Here is a 16,110-nt window from a genome sequence, read left to right on the forward strand (position 1 = left end):
CACTCAGTTATGAGCAACCTTCAAAATCCTCTTCTCCATCTCCTCAAAAGCCCCAACAACAGGCTGATACCCCTCAAACACACCGTCCTTGTACCCCTCATCAACCTTTTGAATCGCCCCCTCCTCCTTCCACCGCTTCCCAATCAACTCGTCGAACGTCTCTCCCTCGCCCCTCTCAAGCGCCCAAACAGCCTTATACGCCCCGCCCAGAGCACACGCGTTCCCGCCCACGTCGAGCTTATACACGCCCTCCGCCCCGCCCAGCACGTCGCCCATGACCCGCGCAATGGCAGGGTTCAGCGAGCCGCCGCCGACGAGGTAAATCCGTCGCGGCTGCGCGGGGATCTTGGAGCTGGACTCGGAGCCCGGGCTGTGGACGAGGTTCTGGCTGCGCAGACGCATCGATAAGGCCTGCGACTCGACAATGATACGCGCGTCCGTCTCCTTGGACCACGATTCCTTAGCCTCGGCCAGCGCGCTTCCGTCCTGCTGGGCGGTATACCGCCACGTGCCGGCCTTGATGTTCGGCACAATCTCGGGCAGGTCAAAGTACAACCCCAACTTTGCGCCATCCTCCTCCTTCGACCGCACATCCAACGGCGGCGTATCGAGAACAGCCTTGTTGAAGTTGGCCCAGGGGTCACCGCCGCCCTCAGGCTTCGGCAACGCATCCCGCACGCGCTCGCGCGCCAGCCCGCCGTTCTTGTAGCACAGCATAAACATGTACTGGCCCGGCGTGCAGGGGTGATTGAAGAAGTGATACGCCGCGTCGGGCTTATACACGGGCGTGACCATCAAGAACGTAGAACTCGTGCCCAGCGAGACGATGGCGTCCATGGGCCGCAGCGGCAGCGCGAGGATCGTGGCCGGGTTGTCGCCTGTAAAGGGCGCGATCTGGCACTCTGCGCTGAAGCCGTAGCGCCGGACAAAGTAGTCCGAGATGCCGCCCATGGACCCGCCGCCGTCGTGGCGCGGCTCGCCGAGCTTGGCGCGGAGGTCTGCTGCTGCGCCGGAGTGGGAGCCGGCGGTGAGTTGGAGCAGGGGCTCGCTCCAGTTCCCAGCGGAAATGTCCCAGAGGTTCATGCCGCAGACGTCGCTGATGTCGATGGGGGCGACGGCGCCGAGGAGGACGGAGGCGAGGAAGGAGGAGACGAGGGAAATGCGGGATGTGGCGGCGTACATCTCGGGGAGCTTCTGGCGGAGGCGCATGATTTGCGTGCCGGTGAAGCGCTACAGCAACATGAACGTTTCAGTAAAGAATTTCACTCAACTCATGAATGCCATACAGTGTTTTGTGCATGGGTTCAAAACATGAGGGGCAACATACGTGGTGTGCAGCACTGCCAGTAACCTCAGCCAAGCGCTGCGCTGTCTCGAAATTGGCATCAAACTCATCGCACTGCGCCTGCGTGCTGTGATCCTGCCAATTCGGCGCATACGGGTGCGAGAACGCCCCCTTGAGCTGCTCGACGAGCGGCTTGTCGGACTGCAACCCGCCCAGGAGCGTCTCGGCCTCTTTACCCCAGTAGGTGCTGCCGTGCTGCTGGCACGAGCCGCTGATGCCCTTGATGCGATCCATTGGCGTCTTGGTGCTGAGACGGCTAAGAACGAGATCGATGGCCTCGAGGAACATGGCGACGGGGGCGTAGACCTCGCCCTCGGCCTCGTTGGTCAAGACGCCCTTGCGCAGGCCATACTGCTTGCCAAAGTCGGCGTCAAAGTCGACTTTGGCCTCGGAGACGACGGTCAAGTCGGACTGTACGACGATTGCTGTGATGAAGGGAGGTTTTTTAGAATGGGTTGTTCAATTCCGATGAGATGGGATTTCCGTTGGCTGGCTGACCTTTGAGTTGTTGGGTCGACAGGTCGAACCCAAGATACAAGGGACCTGAACTCATGATGAAGTGAGATGGATGAGAGGTATTGCACAACACTCCGGGGGGGGAGTCAATTAAGTATCGGTCTATCTCAAATTTGTCCAAGCAAGCAAGAATTGGTCAATCGTCATATGAAAGGAGAAAAAGGACACACACAGAATATCCGGTTATCTGGAATCAAGTTGACCGCTGCCCACTACTTTGTACATCACGTTGACGTGGGGTGTGTGTGGGCATGGAGGGGCACCACTTGTCACTTGGGACAGGTTGCATGGTGCCCTCAGCCTTGTGGCAATTCAGGCTAAAAGCGGGCAGACCAATCATGTGGCTCAAGATTGATGCGACGAATAGGCGCGCCAATGATAGTGTGACGTCTTGGCGGAAGCCAAGACAGCCTTGTCCCCTCGACTCGGGGGTCGGGAATAGCTCGTCCCGTGTTCTATGCGCCCTGCCGCCCTGCATATTGCCGCGTTTAAAGGGTCCCGCTGCGTGGAACGCACTTGCGAGATTGGCTAGGATAGACGGGCACTTTTTCAACGACTAGCATTCCCATGAAATACCATGATGCGACGGGAATAGACACAGTTCAGAACAAAGCAAATCTGTTATTCAGCAGACGAGAGATATAAAACAAGTCTCTCGAGACGACCGGCCTGTCGCTGGCCTTTTGTGATCCCTCCCTAAACGCCGCCCTGATGCAAATGGATGCCTTGGAGGACTCTCTCCAAGAATGCTCTCTATACATGGCAACACCCCCTCCCGTAGACCGAAAAAAAAAAGGACGGTGGCTTTACCACGCTCCCAGAAATGGTAAAGAAAACCAAGGGTATCTCGTCGTGAATGGCAAGCTCTTCCTCCAACTGTACATAGAAACTGGCTGCCTTAGTCGTGCTTGTGGCCATTGCCATTGGTGTGGCTGTGGTCGTCGGCCTCCTCGCTAGCCTCTCGGTTGGCTTCTCCGGGGATGAACTCATCGAATGGGCGCGCAACTTCGGCCTCCTTCGGGACGAAGCGCACCTTGATTCTCCGCACACCCCGGACCTTGGCACCGACAAGAGTACGGACCTGATCCTCCACTTCGCGGACAGCCTCGACGGACCAAGCTCCGGGCACAGCCAAGTCAATATCCACCAGGTAGTTCTGACCGGACTTGACACCCGAAACATTGCGAACATCAACCTCGTGGCCATTTGTGACATCAGAGAGACTTCGGAGGGCGTATTTTTGGACATCGCCCTTGATTTCATCGTCAATAGCGCGGTCGGCCAATTCGTATACAGAAGACAGAGTGTTCTCGGCACCAGCCTTGATGACGAGGAGAGAAATCATCAGGCCACCAACGGGATCCAGCCAGGTCGCATCCTTGAAAAAGTTTGCACCGAGGATAGCAAGGAGTGTGACAATGCCGGTCCAGCTGTCGACACGGTGGTGAATGGCATTGGAGGCGAGGACAGAGGACTTTCGTTCGACGGCAACCTTCATGGCTGTTTTTCTCCTTGTCAGCTTTGTTCTCTGCAGCCACTGAGGCCTGAAAGGATTAGGGGGGAATTGTGCTTACTAGCTCTGTACAGCCATTCCTTGATTGCGATTGTTCCCAAGGCCAACCAAGCAGCGTGCAAACTCGGAGTAGCATGACCATGACCATGGCTGTGACCGTGATGAGCGTGAGCAATGGCCTCTGCAGCAGCTGCAGGGTCGAGGAAGAGGTGAGCGTGGAGGGTGATCAAGCTGCTCCAGCACATGAACAGGCCACCGCCCAGAAGCATGCTGGAGACACCCAGAGACCCCAGACTCTCAATCTTGCCGAAACCAGTGGGGAAGGCTGCGGTCGGGGGTTTCAAGCTCCACGAAACGGTGGCCAGTGTCAGGACGTCGGAGGCCAGGTCCGTCAGACTGTGCCAGGCATCAGCAATCATGGCTTGAGAGCCGAATGCGTAGCCACCGGCGCCCTTTGCAAAGGCCATGCCCAGGTTGGAGTAGAGGCCGATGCGAGTGATGCGCACGCCGGCATCGTTCTTGTTGGCTGAGGTCAGGTAGACATTGTCGTGGCCGTGGTGGTGATGGTGGTGATGACCATGGCTCTTGCGAGACTGAGGCGGGTTGGCGGTCATGGTGGCAGTGGTGGTTGCAGACATGATGACAGTTGCTGGTAATGAAGGGGATGAGTTCTTCGCAGCCGTCAAGGTGTTGTTGAGGTGAGGGAGGGAGGAAGCAGAAGAGGTCAGGTGGAGGCGGGCGGCGCTGGGGGTTAAGTAAGGATCGCAGGGAGAGGCGGCCGGGCTGGATGTTTGATAGACGCGGAGGGAGAGGCGGCGCAGAGCTGGATGTGGTTGAGGTGGCCTAAAGGGGTAGGCAGAATTGAGGCAGCGGAGGAGGGTGTGCGTTCCCGTTCCCGTTCTTGGAGACGTCACCCACGCACTCCCACTCACAGCGGAAAGGCGGCGGAGCAGTGCCGTGGGACGCTTGGACGGGGTCGACATGCCTGGGGCGGGTTGAGGAGTAAGATCCAATACCAATATGCCCTCGGCTGTGTATGTGTGTGTGTGTGTGTATAAGGTATTTGCGTGTATGTGCGTATGTGTACGGATAGTGTGTACTCCGTAGGCGTAGCTAGGCGTGTCTCTGGGTCTCGCGCCTTCTCTTTCGCTGCGGTCTCTCAAAGCAGGGTCAAGGTAAATTGTGACGGAAGGGGGGAGGGGACGAATAACGGGTTGGGTAATTGCAAGCAGGCCAGGGACGCGTACATGACAAGCCCAGCCCGAAAAGCCGCGACACACACACCGAACAGGACCGTACCGTGCGGCAGGTACGAATAGATCGGTAGACGGAAGGTGGACGGAGGAGACGAGGGGTGTGTGGTCCAGGTGGAAAGGGAGGGAAAGGGTTACGGGAACGAATTGGGGGGGACTTGGGGTGCAGCAGGCGTAAGAACGGGGGGTGAGAGTTAATTCCTCGATTGGAGACTGACTGGTCTGCACTGTACCCAAAACGCAATGCCTCGGAGGTAGGTAGGTAGAAGCACAAAGTGCCAAAAAAGTGCGCGCGTGTGTTGTGTGTGTTGTGTGTGTGTGTGTATGTGTGTATTGTGCGAGACTGTGTCAAGTGTGTGTCTCCAGCAAAAAGAAAAGAAAGGCGACGCGGCAATTCGTTGCAAGGAAGACAAAACTTTCCAACTGACAAGGCGAGGGTCCGGCAGCGGCGGTAGCGGCAGCGTAGCGGCAGGGCGGGTTGATCTGATCTGCTGCAACTTGCGGCTAAGACCTCCGTTGGGTACCTTACAATGCAGGTAGCATACTCCGTACAGAGTGCGAGTACTTACTCAGATACAACTAGGTACATATGGAAATGTCAAGTATTTCCACTGCAATTCATGCAGAGGCAGTACCGGTACTCCGGACGTCTGCTGCGGTTCGGTTGGTTTGCTGATGTAAAGGGTACCCCTACCATGTACTTGTCCACCCCCGAGCAACCGACCCGAGCTAAAAGGCTGTGCCTGGCGAGGATGGGATGGCAGACCTGAAGACTGAGTGTCAGAGTGACTGAACAGTGAAGTGGGATGGAGAATCGGATGCCACCACCGCCAATTGGCAATGCACCAATGATCAAACCCCAACAAGGCGAGAGTTGAATGGATTGGCTCCATTTGATTGACGGATGCAACTTTTACGCCAAGAGAGAGGAACACATCCATGAACTCAATGGGGTCCGAAGCTACGTACCCCCCGTCCTCCCGCGGGTGGTAGCAAATTTCTTCGAAAATGACTTGTTCAGTCTTGCCGCAGATGTGGACAACATACATACGGCGCCGCCGGGAATTGCTATGGGGAAGAAGCTTGAATTCTCTCTCTCTCTCTCTTTTTTTTTTTTTTTTTTTTTTTTTTTTTTTGCTTTTCTTTATTAACCTTGCGCTACGGTAACTTTACTGCTTAATACAGTGCCAAAATGCTTAGTACCTTACTACCTTGTTAATACACCGAGGATTCGTACACGTTATGCTTCTCCATGCATTACCCGCTTTAAGGCAAGGTACTTGGAGAAAGCCACGACATGCATCAGCCACGCCCGCCCGCTGCTTAAACCCTCCTATGTATCCGCATACTACGTATGGAACCCAAAACTGCTAGCAGAAAAAGCTACGGGTGGTTTTCCTATTGTGAGTCGTCACGGATCCAGCACATCCCATCGGCTTGCGTCCGTATCCATAGTTCCATTCAAAGTACGGATACTGATGCATGCCCGTCTGTCCTGCCCACCAAAGAACAACGGGCATGGTCCGCTACAACCACCACGGTAGAGAACCAAATGTGACCGTCGGACTGTCTCTCTCCAGAAGGTAACTTCGTCCTCGAGCTGCAAGTCCGGAGGTGTGGTTGAACCAACTTGTCATTGGGCAATAAGGCCACGCAAGATGCCCCTGAGAATCTTACTGCGTAATCAAATATCACCCTCAAAGACCGCCGATCCAGAGTACATCTCAAAATGTAAATTCTCCGTAAAACAGATAGTCTGTACTCCGTACGGCTACGAATTCACACCTCTCTAATCTGACGCAGCGCCGTCTCTTGTCGCAGACACCCGATGTGGCCTGTGTCAAGGAAAAACCTCTAAAAGACCCATGTTACCTAAGCGAATGCCTTGACTAAGTCAAGCCACACTGGGCTTGGTCATCTTATGGGGTCCGGTGGATTCGCAGGCTGGCATGCTGGTTTCCCCAAATCATGACGAATTGACCACTGATAATCAGATCGCCCCCTTCGACTCAACCATGCGGCCTTGACTTTGAGCCTGTCGCAACGTTTCCATTAACACGCGCTTGTCAGAAATCTCCTTCCGTCCCTTGATCACTTCTATTCTTAAATTCAACGCCAGGGTTAACATGTCCACATAACGATCTCCTCCCACCCCCTTTCCCGTGCAACTCTCCTCCCTTTTTTTGTTTTGCTGAGCCTCCGCCGCAGTCCACGTACATCATCCGGAGCTACCTTCCCCCTTGACTCTTAAGCGGCTCCGGAACTCTCTCCCACATCCCGATAGGCCTTACGCAACCTCAACCACCAACACAACCATCATCGCCCCAATGCGCAAACCTCTTATGCGCATTCCCTACACGGAACTCTTGGCCCCTCCCACAGTCCGTCCAAGCACTGCAAACACCATCCCCGGTGCTGTCGCGGCCCTCCAGAACTTTTTTACGGCCCCGCCTCCAAAGGGCCTGCCGAGGTCGACCGTCGTATTGACTGGGGCGGGCCTATCCGTCTCCAGCGGTCTCGCCGACTATCGAGGCGTCAATGGCACCTATCGCGTGAACAAAACCTACCGCCCCATCTACTACCACGAGTTCCTCGCAAACCACGAGGCGAGGAAACGGTACTGGGCTAGGAGTTTCTTGGGTTGGACGTCGCTTCACAAGGCGTCGCCAAATCACGGACACTATGCCCTCCGGGATATGGGCCAGATGGGCCTGATTCGGAGCGTCATCACGCAGAATGTCGACTCATTTCACTCAAAAGCTCATCCTGACATTTCAACTTTAGAGCTGCACGGCTATCTAAGGTCCACAGTCTGTGTGACTTGCAGGAACGAATACCCCAGAGACGCCTTCCAGGATGAGCTTGCGAGGCTCAACCCGGCCTGGGCAGCCTTTCTCGTCGAAGCTTTAGCTTCTGGGGCTCTCGACACGGAAAATCCTGCCGAGCGCAAGGCCAAGGGCATCCGGACTAACCCCGACGGCGACGTGGATCTGCCAGGCGCGCCGTACACCACCTTTAGATATCCGGCCTGCCCGCACTGCCTCGCGAAACCGCCGGCCACGCCCCAAGGGACCAAGCACGTTGTCGAAGTCGACCACGATGGTGCGTGGAAACCCACTAGTTCCGGGGGCATCTTGAAGCCCGCCGTGGTCATGTTTGGCGAGAGCATCCCGAGCGACGTCAAGACGGCGGCCGAAGAGGCCATTGACGGGGCCGGAAGGCTCCTCATCTTGGGAACCTCGCTGGCCACGTACTCTGCGTGGCGGTTAGCTAAGAGGGCGCTGGATCGCGGCATGCCTATTGCGGTGGTGAACACAGGAGGCGTCCGAGGCGAGGACCAGATCTCGGCCGTGGAAGATCCGGAGCCCACTGGTGTTCGAGGAGTTCGGACAGAAGTGTCCACCGACGTTGTGCTTCCCGCGCTGGTAGAGCAGCTACGCCAGCTTCCGAAGAGCGCTTCGGGACCGGTTGGGACCGTAGGAGCGCCCAGAGAGAACCATGGCGTGTTTAAAGATATGTTGTCATAGAATTGTACCAATCCAAAGCGTTGCCATTCGAGAAAATCTAGAAAAAGCTCGACATGCCCCGCGCCGGCGGTCTCGCGGCTTCGGGTACCGCCGCAGTCGGTTGTGCTTCGGCCCTGCTACTCGCCGCTGCTGCCGCCTCCGCTTGCGATGCCTTTTCCTGCTTCTTCTGTCGCGACACGTCTTCTCGCTCAATCTCTCTCAGCACTAAGTAGCAATCTCGTGTTAGCAAAGTCGAAGCAACCTGGGCGCTTGTGATTCGTGAAAACGTACTCTCCTCCCAGTCCAACTCTTTCTGATGGTCACCCGTACCCAACTCCTTCTCCACATCAACCGTCTCGCCCCTCTGTAGCTTTTCAACCACCTCCCGCAAGACGCCGATGCGGACGTCTGCTTGTCGCGAGAACGCCTCGAACGCTTGCTTCGTCGACAACATGTTGATGGACATGGAGCCGATCAGGAGGAAAATGACAATGTAGAACGTGGCCGGGTTCCATTCCTTCTTCCTCTTTGGCTTGACTCGCTTGATCATGGGATCGTCGGTAAGTTTCTCTTCGCGCCTGAATGGCTTGGGAATGAGTCCCTTCCAGAAATCGAGCTGCGCTACGGTGGGAAGGGAGCTCGAGTGTCGCGACTGGACGTAGAAGGAGCGATTCGCGGCTTGCGCAAGGGCTACGGCGCGGAGGCCTGAGGAAGGTGCTGCGAACAGCTTGTGGGTCGCAACTCGGGACATCTTGAAGGGAAGTGGTCGACCCCTAGAATAAAACACGTCGTCGTCTTCTTCGCTATGCTGCTGTTGTCTGAAATGAATGTCTTCTGGAAGTAGTCAAAAAAGCTCGGGAGCCCTTTCGCGGTTCTCAACTTCCAGATGGCCCGTGCATCGATGGTCCCTGCTGCACGGACCGAACCGGGATTGCGGTTGCTCCGGGCAACGCTCCGGGGCATTGTTTAGCGAGACCTGACAACTGCCAACTGCAGGCCTTTGTGGACTAGCATGAAGTCACGCATCAAACTGGTACCTACAAACGGCTATTTGCCCATGTTTGGATCAAGCAACGATCCTACTTCCTCTCTACGAAAAGGCTTCATGACGGAACGACTCTTATGACACGATTACATACAACCCAATGACTTCATTACAAAGCAAAGTCGACGCCGTCAAGGCGGCGGCTGCATCGACTGCAACATGCACATCAACAACCACGGTGCTCCTCAAAGAACTTCTCACAACCGAGGCCGAGGCGCAATCGACAGCGCAGAAGAAAAAATCAGCAACGGCAACGACGCGAGGGAAGACGGCTGGTGCAGCGCGAGGGGCCGCGGCCGCGAGCAAAAAGGAGGAGCTCACGTCAAAGGAGAAGGCAGCGCTCGCAGCACACATCATCAACGTCGCCCTCAAGTCGCTCACCGAGGCATCCAAGCCTGCGCCTCCCGCCCAACCTTCGACCCCGTGCCGACGACAGAATTCAGGCGACGACCTACGAAAGCCCCAGAACAAACGGCCCCTGAGGCGGTCCAATTCCATGCCCATGACCCCGATGCAGCCACGTTCACTCAACAGAACCTCCACCTCACCCACAACTACACCGAAGCCCACGAAAAGCGCGACCACAACAATTCCCACAGTCACTTGCCTTGCGACGGTAGAGTGCCTACGGGCTGCTTTTGCGTGTTTGAGATCGCTCCATACCTCTGGCGCAGTGCAACTGCCCGACCTGCAACTCGAGAGCGGAATATCTTCTTTCGTTGGCAAGCTTGTCGGACTGGATCTCCAGGAGCACGCGCTGCGGGAGCTGACGCTTTTGAGGCAAAGAATCGACGCAATGACTCCCTCCACGAAACCGAAGACGAAAGCAGCCAAAACAACCGCGGCAACCACTAAAGTCAAAGGTCTCGCAGAAATTTTGGATTTTGGTGATGCCAAGTTCTCCGGCCCGACTCTGGGTCTGGTCATCACGACTCAGATGCAGATCCTGCGCCTGATGTCTGCAAACAAGAAACCGGCCACGATCGAGGCAGCGTTGCCATACTTGGTTCCTTCCCATCCGACTTCACCAATCAACCTCCTCCTGGAATCTGGGAAAGAGTCCGGCCAGAAGACAAAGGCTGCCCGACAGCTCGACCTCCTTTCACAGCTTCTCCTCTCTTTGGCCCCGAGCTTGGCAAGCAAAGACGATGATGTTGCCATGGACCGCCGCCTAAGCTGCTCTCCGGCCACCGCACTGGAATTGCAAGCCATAGGATTGGAGGCGCGTCTGCATTGGTGGCCCATGGCTGGCCACAAGGCAGATGTTGACAAGGACATCATTTCGCCGCTTTCTCGATGCATCACCTCATACATTCGCAGGGTCAAGACTGACTCGGCCGGTGCCTACCGCAAGTCTTTCAACGCTTTCGATCGCATCATCGCCATGGTCAAGAGCCAGCGCCTCGAGCCGATGCTTGCTTCGAAATCGCCACTTGTTGTGATTTACCAGGCCTTGGGCACGGTGGCTCAGACTGCACGCCATTACAAGGAAGCAGCCGAGTGGATTTCGAAGATCAAGGGGACTTTGGACCCGGCCAATGATTCACCAGCAAAGTGCTGTGCGATTGCTGCGCAGCTCGTCGCTGTTTACGGGAAACAGACGCCGCTACCCCTGGGAGAACTATCTGCGCACCTGAAGGAAGTTTATGACGCGCTTCAGGGGACACTGAAGGGTGACGTTGCGGAACTTGAAGAGCTCATGGTTAATCTATCAGCTGCTCGTAGGTCGGCGGTGGGGATTTTGGCTAGTAAACTCACGGATAAATCTCAAAGCATAGACGAACTCCTCAACAACCTCGTTATTCAATTTCCCCGATTCGCTCTTCGATGGCTAGGAAAGCCGCCAGCAAAAGACGCTTCCCCCAAGGATCACGTTCGCTATGAGTCGAGAAAGCAGCTACTGCTCACTTCGATAACCCAAATCCTCGATTCAGCCCTGATGGTCGCTAAATCTCAGCTCGACGACGACAAGATGACCTGGGCGGTGCTCGACGGCCTTCTTCAAGAGTGTCTTATGCTTTTGGACTTTTTGGGCGACGCGAGTATTGCCCTCTCAAAAGCGGACGCTTCAAATCTTTACCATGTCAAACTCTCGCACCTCTACTTCATGTTCTTCAACTGGTATCGCCGTAACGCAGAGCCTAAACCCGGAGATAAGACTCCCCTTCGAGCTCTGAGACGATCTGTGGATTGTGTCAAGGGCCGGTCTTCTGAGGAGAAGGAGAAGGCACAAACGACAGCCAAACTCGAGTACTTTGCGGACCTGTGTAAGCAGGCCGGCCGAGTCAACGACGCTCGAGACGCGTTGAAGCTCATTTGCACGAACATGGTCGAAGACGGAGTGTTGTCTACAGTGGCTGCCTCTTTGGCTGAGAGTTCCCCTGCAGTGGCCTGGAGCGCCAGCGTCAAGGCCGAGACATTGTCAAGGACAATAGGTACGATGGTGAAGCTTGATCAATCCTGGAATGATTGGACTTTCTTCCTTGCGGACGTTGAGAGAGCCGCGGTTTTGGAGCGCATCATTCAACTCATCCTCTCCAACTCATCTAGCGATCCCAAGCCCAACGACATCAAGGATTCGGTTACCGAGGCTCTTTTGAGGATTTACGCGCCCGACCGCTTTCCTGTCCGCCGCCTCCGGACGTTGCTGCAACTGCTCACCATGTCAATCGGCGACAAGGACGAGTTCCAAAGCCTTCGAGAGCAAGCGGAGGCTGCTTTGCAGCTCTGTCGTGACCACAACTTTGGCGACGACGGTAGTCTGGCTGGATACGTCCCTGACCTAGAAGCAGGTCTCTCGTCCACATTGGCTCTTGTTGCAACAGAGACAGAATGGCGTACGGCCGACTTCGAAGAGTCAACAAGCATCTGGCGCACGATTATCAACCAGTGCCAGACCAAAGATGATCTTTTGTCAAAAGTTAGCGACACTGAGGGACTCGTCAGGCAGCTTAACTCCATTGCAGAATACGCAAGACTCAGGGGCGAGGATGAGTTCTTGTTGTCCGTCTTGACATTGTGTGCCGACATTGCGTCCAAGCTGTCCGACTCCTCCACGGACCTACTTCTCCAGGCGCATAGCAACCTCGCGGATCAGTACACACATCTCGGTTATTCCGAAAAAGCCGAGGAAATTCTCAATAAAGCCAAGAAACTCGCAGAAACCACCGCCGCCAACCCAGACTTTGGTGCTATCAACCTTCAGATCTCCCTTACTGAGTATCAGCTGGCAAACCAAAACTCTGATGCGGCGTAAGTCTTTTCTCTCAAAACGAACCTGGATATTGAGCTAACAACAAGTAGTCACAAGATGCTCCTCCAAGGTGAAATTACCTTTGAAAAGTCTTCAAATGCGAGAAAGGCTCCCAGGCTCCAAAGAAAGTTGCTCATGGCAAGAGCTGCCTGTCTCTTTTCCCGAATCAAATGGGAAAAAGGCGAGTACCAACATGCTTTGTTCCACGCCAAGACTGGGGTCCGCATCTTATTTCAGGACTGGACGAAACTAGAGGCTCGCTGGAAAGGTGCGTCCAAATCAGAGTCTAAGCAGGCCTCGAGAGAAGGTTCTCCTGATGCGGAGGAAAGTCTTGTCACAAGTGACGTCTCAACGAATCTGATCGAACTATCCGACGGCCCCGACAGCTGGGCCCTTACTTGCGGTCTGCTGAGAGCCATGCTGCACCTTTCTTCAGTCTACGCTCATCTGGGAATGTTCCAAGAGACTGTGTATTACGCAGAGAAGGCGCACCAGGTTGCCAACGCCACAAACGCCTCCATCTACAGGGCTCAGGCTGCTACTTGGATTGGTTCAGTATGGTTGAAGGCCTGCAAACTCGACAAGAGCCTTGGCTACTTGAACGAAGCCAGACAGCTCATGGCCACAGCTGTCAAACCAACTCGTCAGGCGTTCCAGCTAGCTTGTGAGTTGAGTGCTTCATTTGGAGAGATGAGGGACCACGAGAACGAAACCCTGCTCCTCGAGCTTGCCGAAGTCACACTTGGGACTTTGAACAGCAGCAACCGAGGCGCAATTACTGGTGTGAACGATGAGCAAGTAGTCACTAAGATGGCCAAGCTCACGATCAAGGCACCGGCTACGCGTAGGACACGAGCGACCAAGCCAGCGGTCCCCACAGCGACGAGAGCCACGAGAGTCACGAAGAGAGTAGCAGCACCGAAGACAAAAGCTGCTGCTGCTGCTCCCAAGACCGCCGTCGTCGCCGCAAACGATAGCACATCTGACCTCAAGGCTTCCATGCTGTTGTACAAAGCACTTGTCCACCTTAGCAAGGGCGACTGGGCTGCTGCAGCAGACCTTCTGGAGGAGGCGAAGCAGATGTCCACCAGCTTGCGGGAGTCTCTGCGAGTCCAGATTGGCGAGGCCACTTGTTTGATTGAACAGGGTATCAAGCAGATGGAGGGTGATTCGGTCTTCTCGGTCGTGAAAGAATCGACCATCTCCTACCCGTCCATCCACGCTGCTCCCGACAAAAATAACACGGACAAGACGCAACCGACGGGATCCTCTCCACGGAAGGCTCAAGGCCGAGCGACTTCTGCCGAGCGCAGAATGATGAAAGAAAACGCAACCTTTGTCGAAACTTTGGAACAAGCGCAAGCTCAGCTGATGGAAGCTCAAGCTGCCGCTGCTATTTCAGGAAACGGACACCTGGTTCATCGCATCTCAGCGTTGCTTCAGAGCACGGGCATTTTCCTATCGGCAGCCTCTCATGGGACGCCCAGAAATATGGGAGGCTTTGGATATGCCACCTGCTCTGTCGAGTTTGCACGAAATTTGACTTGGAAACGAGAACGAAACACTGTGGCTACGGATCAACTCAACCCCAGCTTCAGCGAGGCGGGCTGGCCACTTGCTCTTACGCTTAAGGATGATAGACGGGCGAGCATTGTCACTGTTGACGACATGGCGAGATTCCAGCGCGACTACATTGACATCATTCCTGAAGCGTGGAGTGTCTTGTCGGTTGCGCTGAGTGACAACCGCAAGGATCTGTGCATCACCAAGTCGCAGTCCGGCCAGAGCCCCTTTGTCTTGCGACTTCCGCTGGAGCGTGTGGCTTCTCGTGATGGCGAAGACGAGCTATTCGACTTCCAGCATGGACACGACGAGCTCATGGACATTATCCAGGCGACCAACGCGAGTTGCCACAACTCTGGTGACTACTCTGCAAAGGGGGCCAAGTCAGCCTGGTGGGCTCAGCGCGAAAACCTGGACAACAGGTTCAAGGATCTCCTCGACAATGTTGAGCAGGTCTGGCTTGGCGGGTTCAAGGGCATTTTCTCTCAACACCGTCATCGCGCTGATCTCATTGCCAAGTTCCAGAAGGCCTTCTCCAAGATTCTCGACAAGCATCTGCCTTCACGTAGGCAAGTTCGAGGGAAAAAGACTAGCAAGTCCCCCAAGATTACCCTGGAGCCGCGTATCCTCGACCTTTTCGTCGGTCTAGGAGATCCGTCTGTGCCGGACAGCGATCTTGAGGAGCCTTTGAACGATCTTCTCTACTTTGTTGTGGATATTCTCCAGTTCCATGGCGAGAGAAACGCCTATGATGAGATTGACTTTGACTCCATGGTCTTGGAGACGTTTGATGCCCTTCAAGCGTATCATACCGCAGCCAAGACTTCGGAGCCCGAGGAAGGCGCACATAGCATTCTGATACTCGACAAGGCTCTCCATGCTTTCCCTTGGGAATCGCTCCCGTGCATGGAGGGGCTAGCGTTTTCCCGCGTTCCCTCATTGTCCTGTCTACGTCGACTGCTCCTAGAGCAGCGTGAAGCCCGGAATTCTGATCAAGAGAAAAGCCATCACCGACACACTGTCTCTCCTGTCGGTGGCACGTACATTTTGAACCCCGGCTCCGACCTCAAGAACACTCTCGCCACTTTCGAAAAGCCCCTGAAAGAGAAGTTGGGGGAGTCCTGGACGGGCATCGTCTCGCGCGCACCGACCGAGGACGAGTTCGAGGGAGCGCTCAAGAAGTCGGATATACTCCTCTATTTTGGCCACGGCAGCGGCGCGCAGTACATTCGAGGCAAAACGATCCGCAGGCTGGAGAAGTGCAAGGCGGCGGCGCTGCTGATGGGGTGTAGCTCGGCGTCGCTGCAGAGCGTCGGCGAGTACGAGTGCCACGGCCCCGTGTGGAATTACATGCTCGCGGGGTGCCCCGCTGTCGTGGGCACGTTGTGGGACGTGACGGATAGGGATATTGACCGGTACGCGGGCCGGCTGTTTGAGGAATGGGGACTGATGGAAAGGGGCACGTTTGTCGAGGATAGCTCGAAGAAGAAGGGCAAGGGCAAGGGGCTTTTTGCTTCTGCTACTGCTGCTACGGAGAAGAAGAGCAATCCCAAGAAGGAGGCGACGAAGGGTGCTACTGCTGGGCGTGGGAACGCGTCACTCGTGGAGGCCGTCGCTAGGGCTAGGGACGCCTGTCGATTTAGGTACATCACGGCTGGCGCGGTATGTGTATACGGCATTCCGGTGTATATTGGCAAGGACAAGGGAGCCGATGGTGCTTAGAGGGGTTTTACTGTTGATTAGTGTCTTTTTCGGGGAGGCAATACTTCGGAAAAAGGGGGAGTATTGGTGTTTTGGTGTTTGTTCGTACTCTACCTAGGCTGCGGGAGGGAGAAAACCGGAAGCATAGATTAGCATTGCATTGGAACGTGGAGTTTTTTGGATTCAACGTTGCTGTTATTGTCAATATGGACGGGTTTTCCGGGAGGTGAGGTAGGCATTCAGGGGTCGCGGGATATTGTGACTTGTCCCCCCCCCGTTGTCGTGACTATAGTGTTGCTTATGATAATGGAATGGTAGAGGTTGTGATGTGACCAGAGTTTTATTTTGTTCCTCTTGGATGATGGGTCTTTTCCTTGCTGTGTGTGATGTTATGTGCGGGAGTGGTGTACCGGAA

The 16,110-nt window shown here is 55.3% G+C and overlaps 5 protein-coding genes across 5 annotated transcripts; 2 read left to right on the forward strand and 3 right to left on the reverse strand.

Moving 5' to 3' along the window:
- Positions 1-3: 3 nt before the first annotated feature.
- BDP55DRAFT_552120 (D-xylulose kinase) lies at positions 4-1,898 on the reverse strand (the record flags this gene model as incomplete). The annotated part of the gene is made up of 3 exons (XM_060569179.1): positions 4-1,230; positions 1,328-1,770; positions 1,844-1,898. 3 exons carry the CDS (start codon positions 1,896-1,898, stop codon positions 4-6), a joined length of 1,725 nt encoding a protein of 574 aa, XP_060429679.1.
- Positions 1,899-2,391: 493 nt separating this feature from the next.
- Positions 2,392-5,216, reverse strand: BDP55DRAFT_715374 (cation efflux family-domain-containing protein; the record flags this gene model as incomplete). Its single annotated transcript, XM_060578303.1, has 3 exons — positions 2,392-3,361; positions 3,436-4,874; positions 5,197-5,216. The coding sequence occupies 3 exons, from the start codon at positions 5,214-5,216 to the stop codon at positions 2,760-2,762; spliced, it is 2,061 nt and encodes a 686-aa protein (XP_060429680.1). The 3' UTR covers positions 2,392-2,759.
- A 1,738-nt stretch (positions 5,217-6,954) lies between these two features.
- BDP55DRAFT_552106 (Sir2 family protein) lies at positions 6,955-8,154 on the forward strand (the record flags this gene model as incomplete). Its single annotated transcript, XM_060569175.1, has 1 exon — positions 6,955-8,154. The coding sequence occupies one exon, from the start codon at positions 6,955-6,957 to the stop codon at positions 8,152-8,154; it is 1,200 nt and encodes a 399-aa protein (XP_060429681.1).
- A 37-nt stretch (positions 8,155-8,191) lies between these two features.
- Positions 8,192-8,884, reverse strand: BDP55DRAFT_728517 (uncharacterized protein; the record flags this gene model as incomplete). Its single annotated transcript, XM_060579447.1, has 2 exons — positions 8,192-8,358; positions 8,425-8,884. 2 exons carry the CDS (start codon positions 8,882-8,884, stop codon positions 8,192-8,194), a joined length of 627 nt encoding a protein of 208 aa, XP_060429682.1.
- A 273-nt stretch (positions 8,885-9,157) lies between these two features.
- On the forward strand, positions 9,158-16,026 carry BDP55DRAFT_768349 (peptidase family C50). Its single transcript, XM_060581023.1, has 2 exons — positions 9,158-12,430; positions 12,482-16,026. Exons 1-2 carry the CDS (start codon positions 9,279-9,281, stop codon positions 15,714-15,716), a joined length of 6,387 nt encoding a protein of 2,128 aa, XP_060429683.1. The 5' UTR covers positions 9,158-9,278; the 3' UTR covers positions 15,717-16,026.
- Positions 16,027-16,110: the final 84 nt, after the last annotated feature.

This window comes from Colletotrichum godetiae (assembly GCF_030913485.1).
Source record: "Colletotrichum godetiae strain CBS 193.32 chromosome Unknown BDP55scaffold_20, whole genome shotgun sequence".
Lineage (NCBI taxonomy): Eukaryota > Fungi > Ascomycota > Sordariomycetes > Glomerellales > Glomerellaceae > Colletotrichum > Colletotrichum godetiae.

Bases quoted from the DNA above. Each gene is read 5' to 3' on its own strand.
- BDP55DRAFT_768349 (XM_060581023.1), top strand. From the start codon at position 9,279: ATGACTTCATTACAAAGCAAAGTCGACGCCGTCAAGGCGGCGGCTGCA. The intron at 12,431-12,481 runs GTAAGTCTTTTC...AACAACAAGTAG, and splicing joins AACCAAAACTCTGATGCGGC to TCACAAGATGCTCCTCCAAG.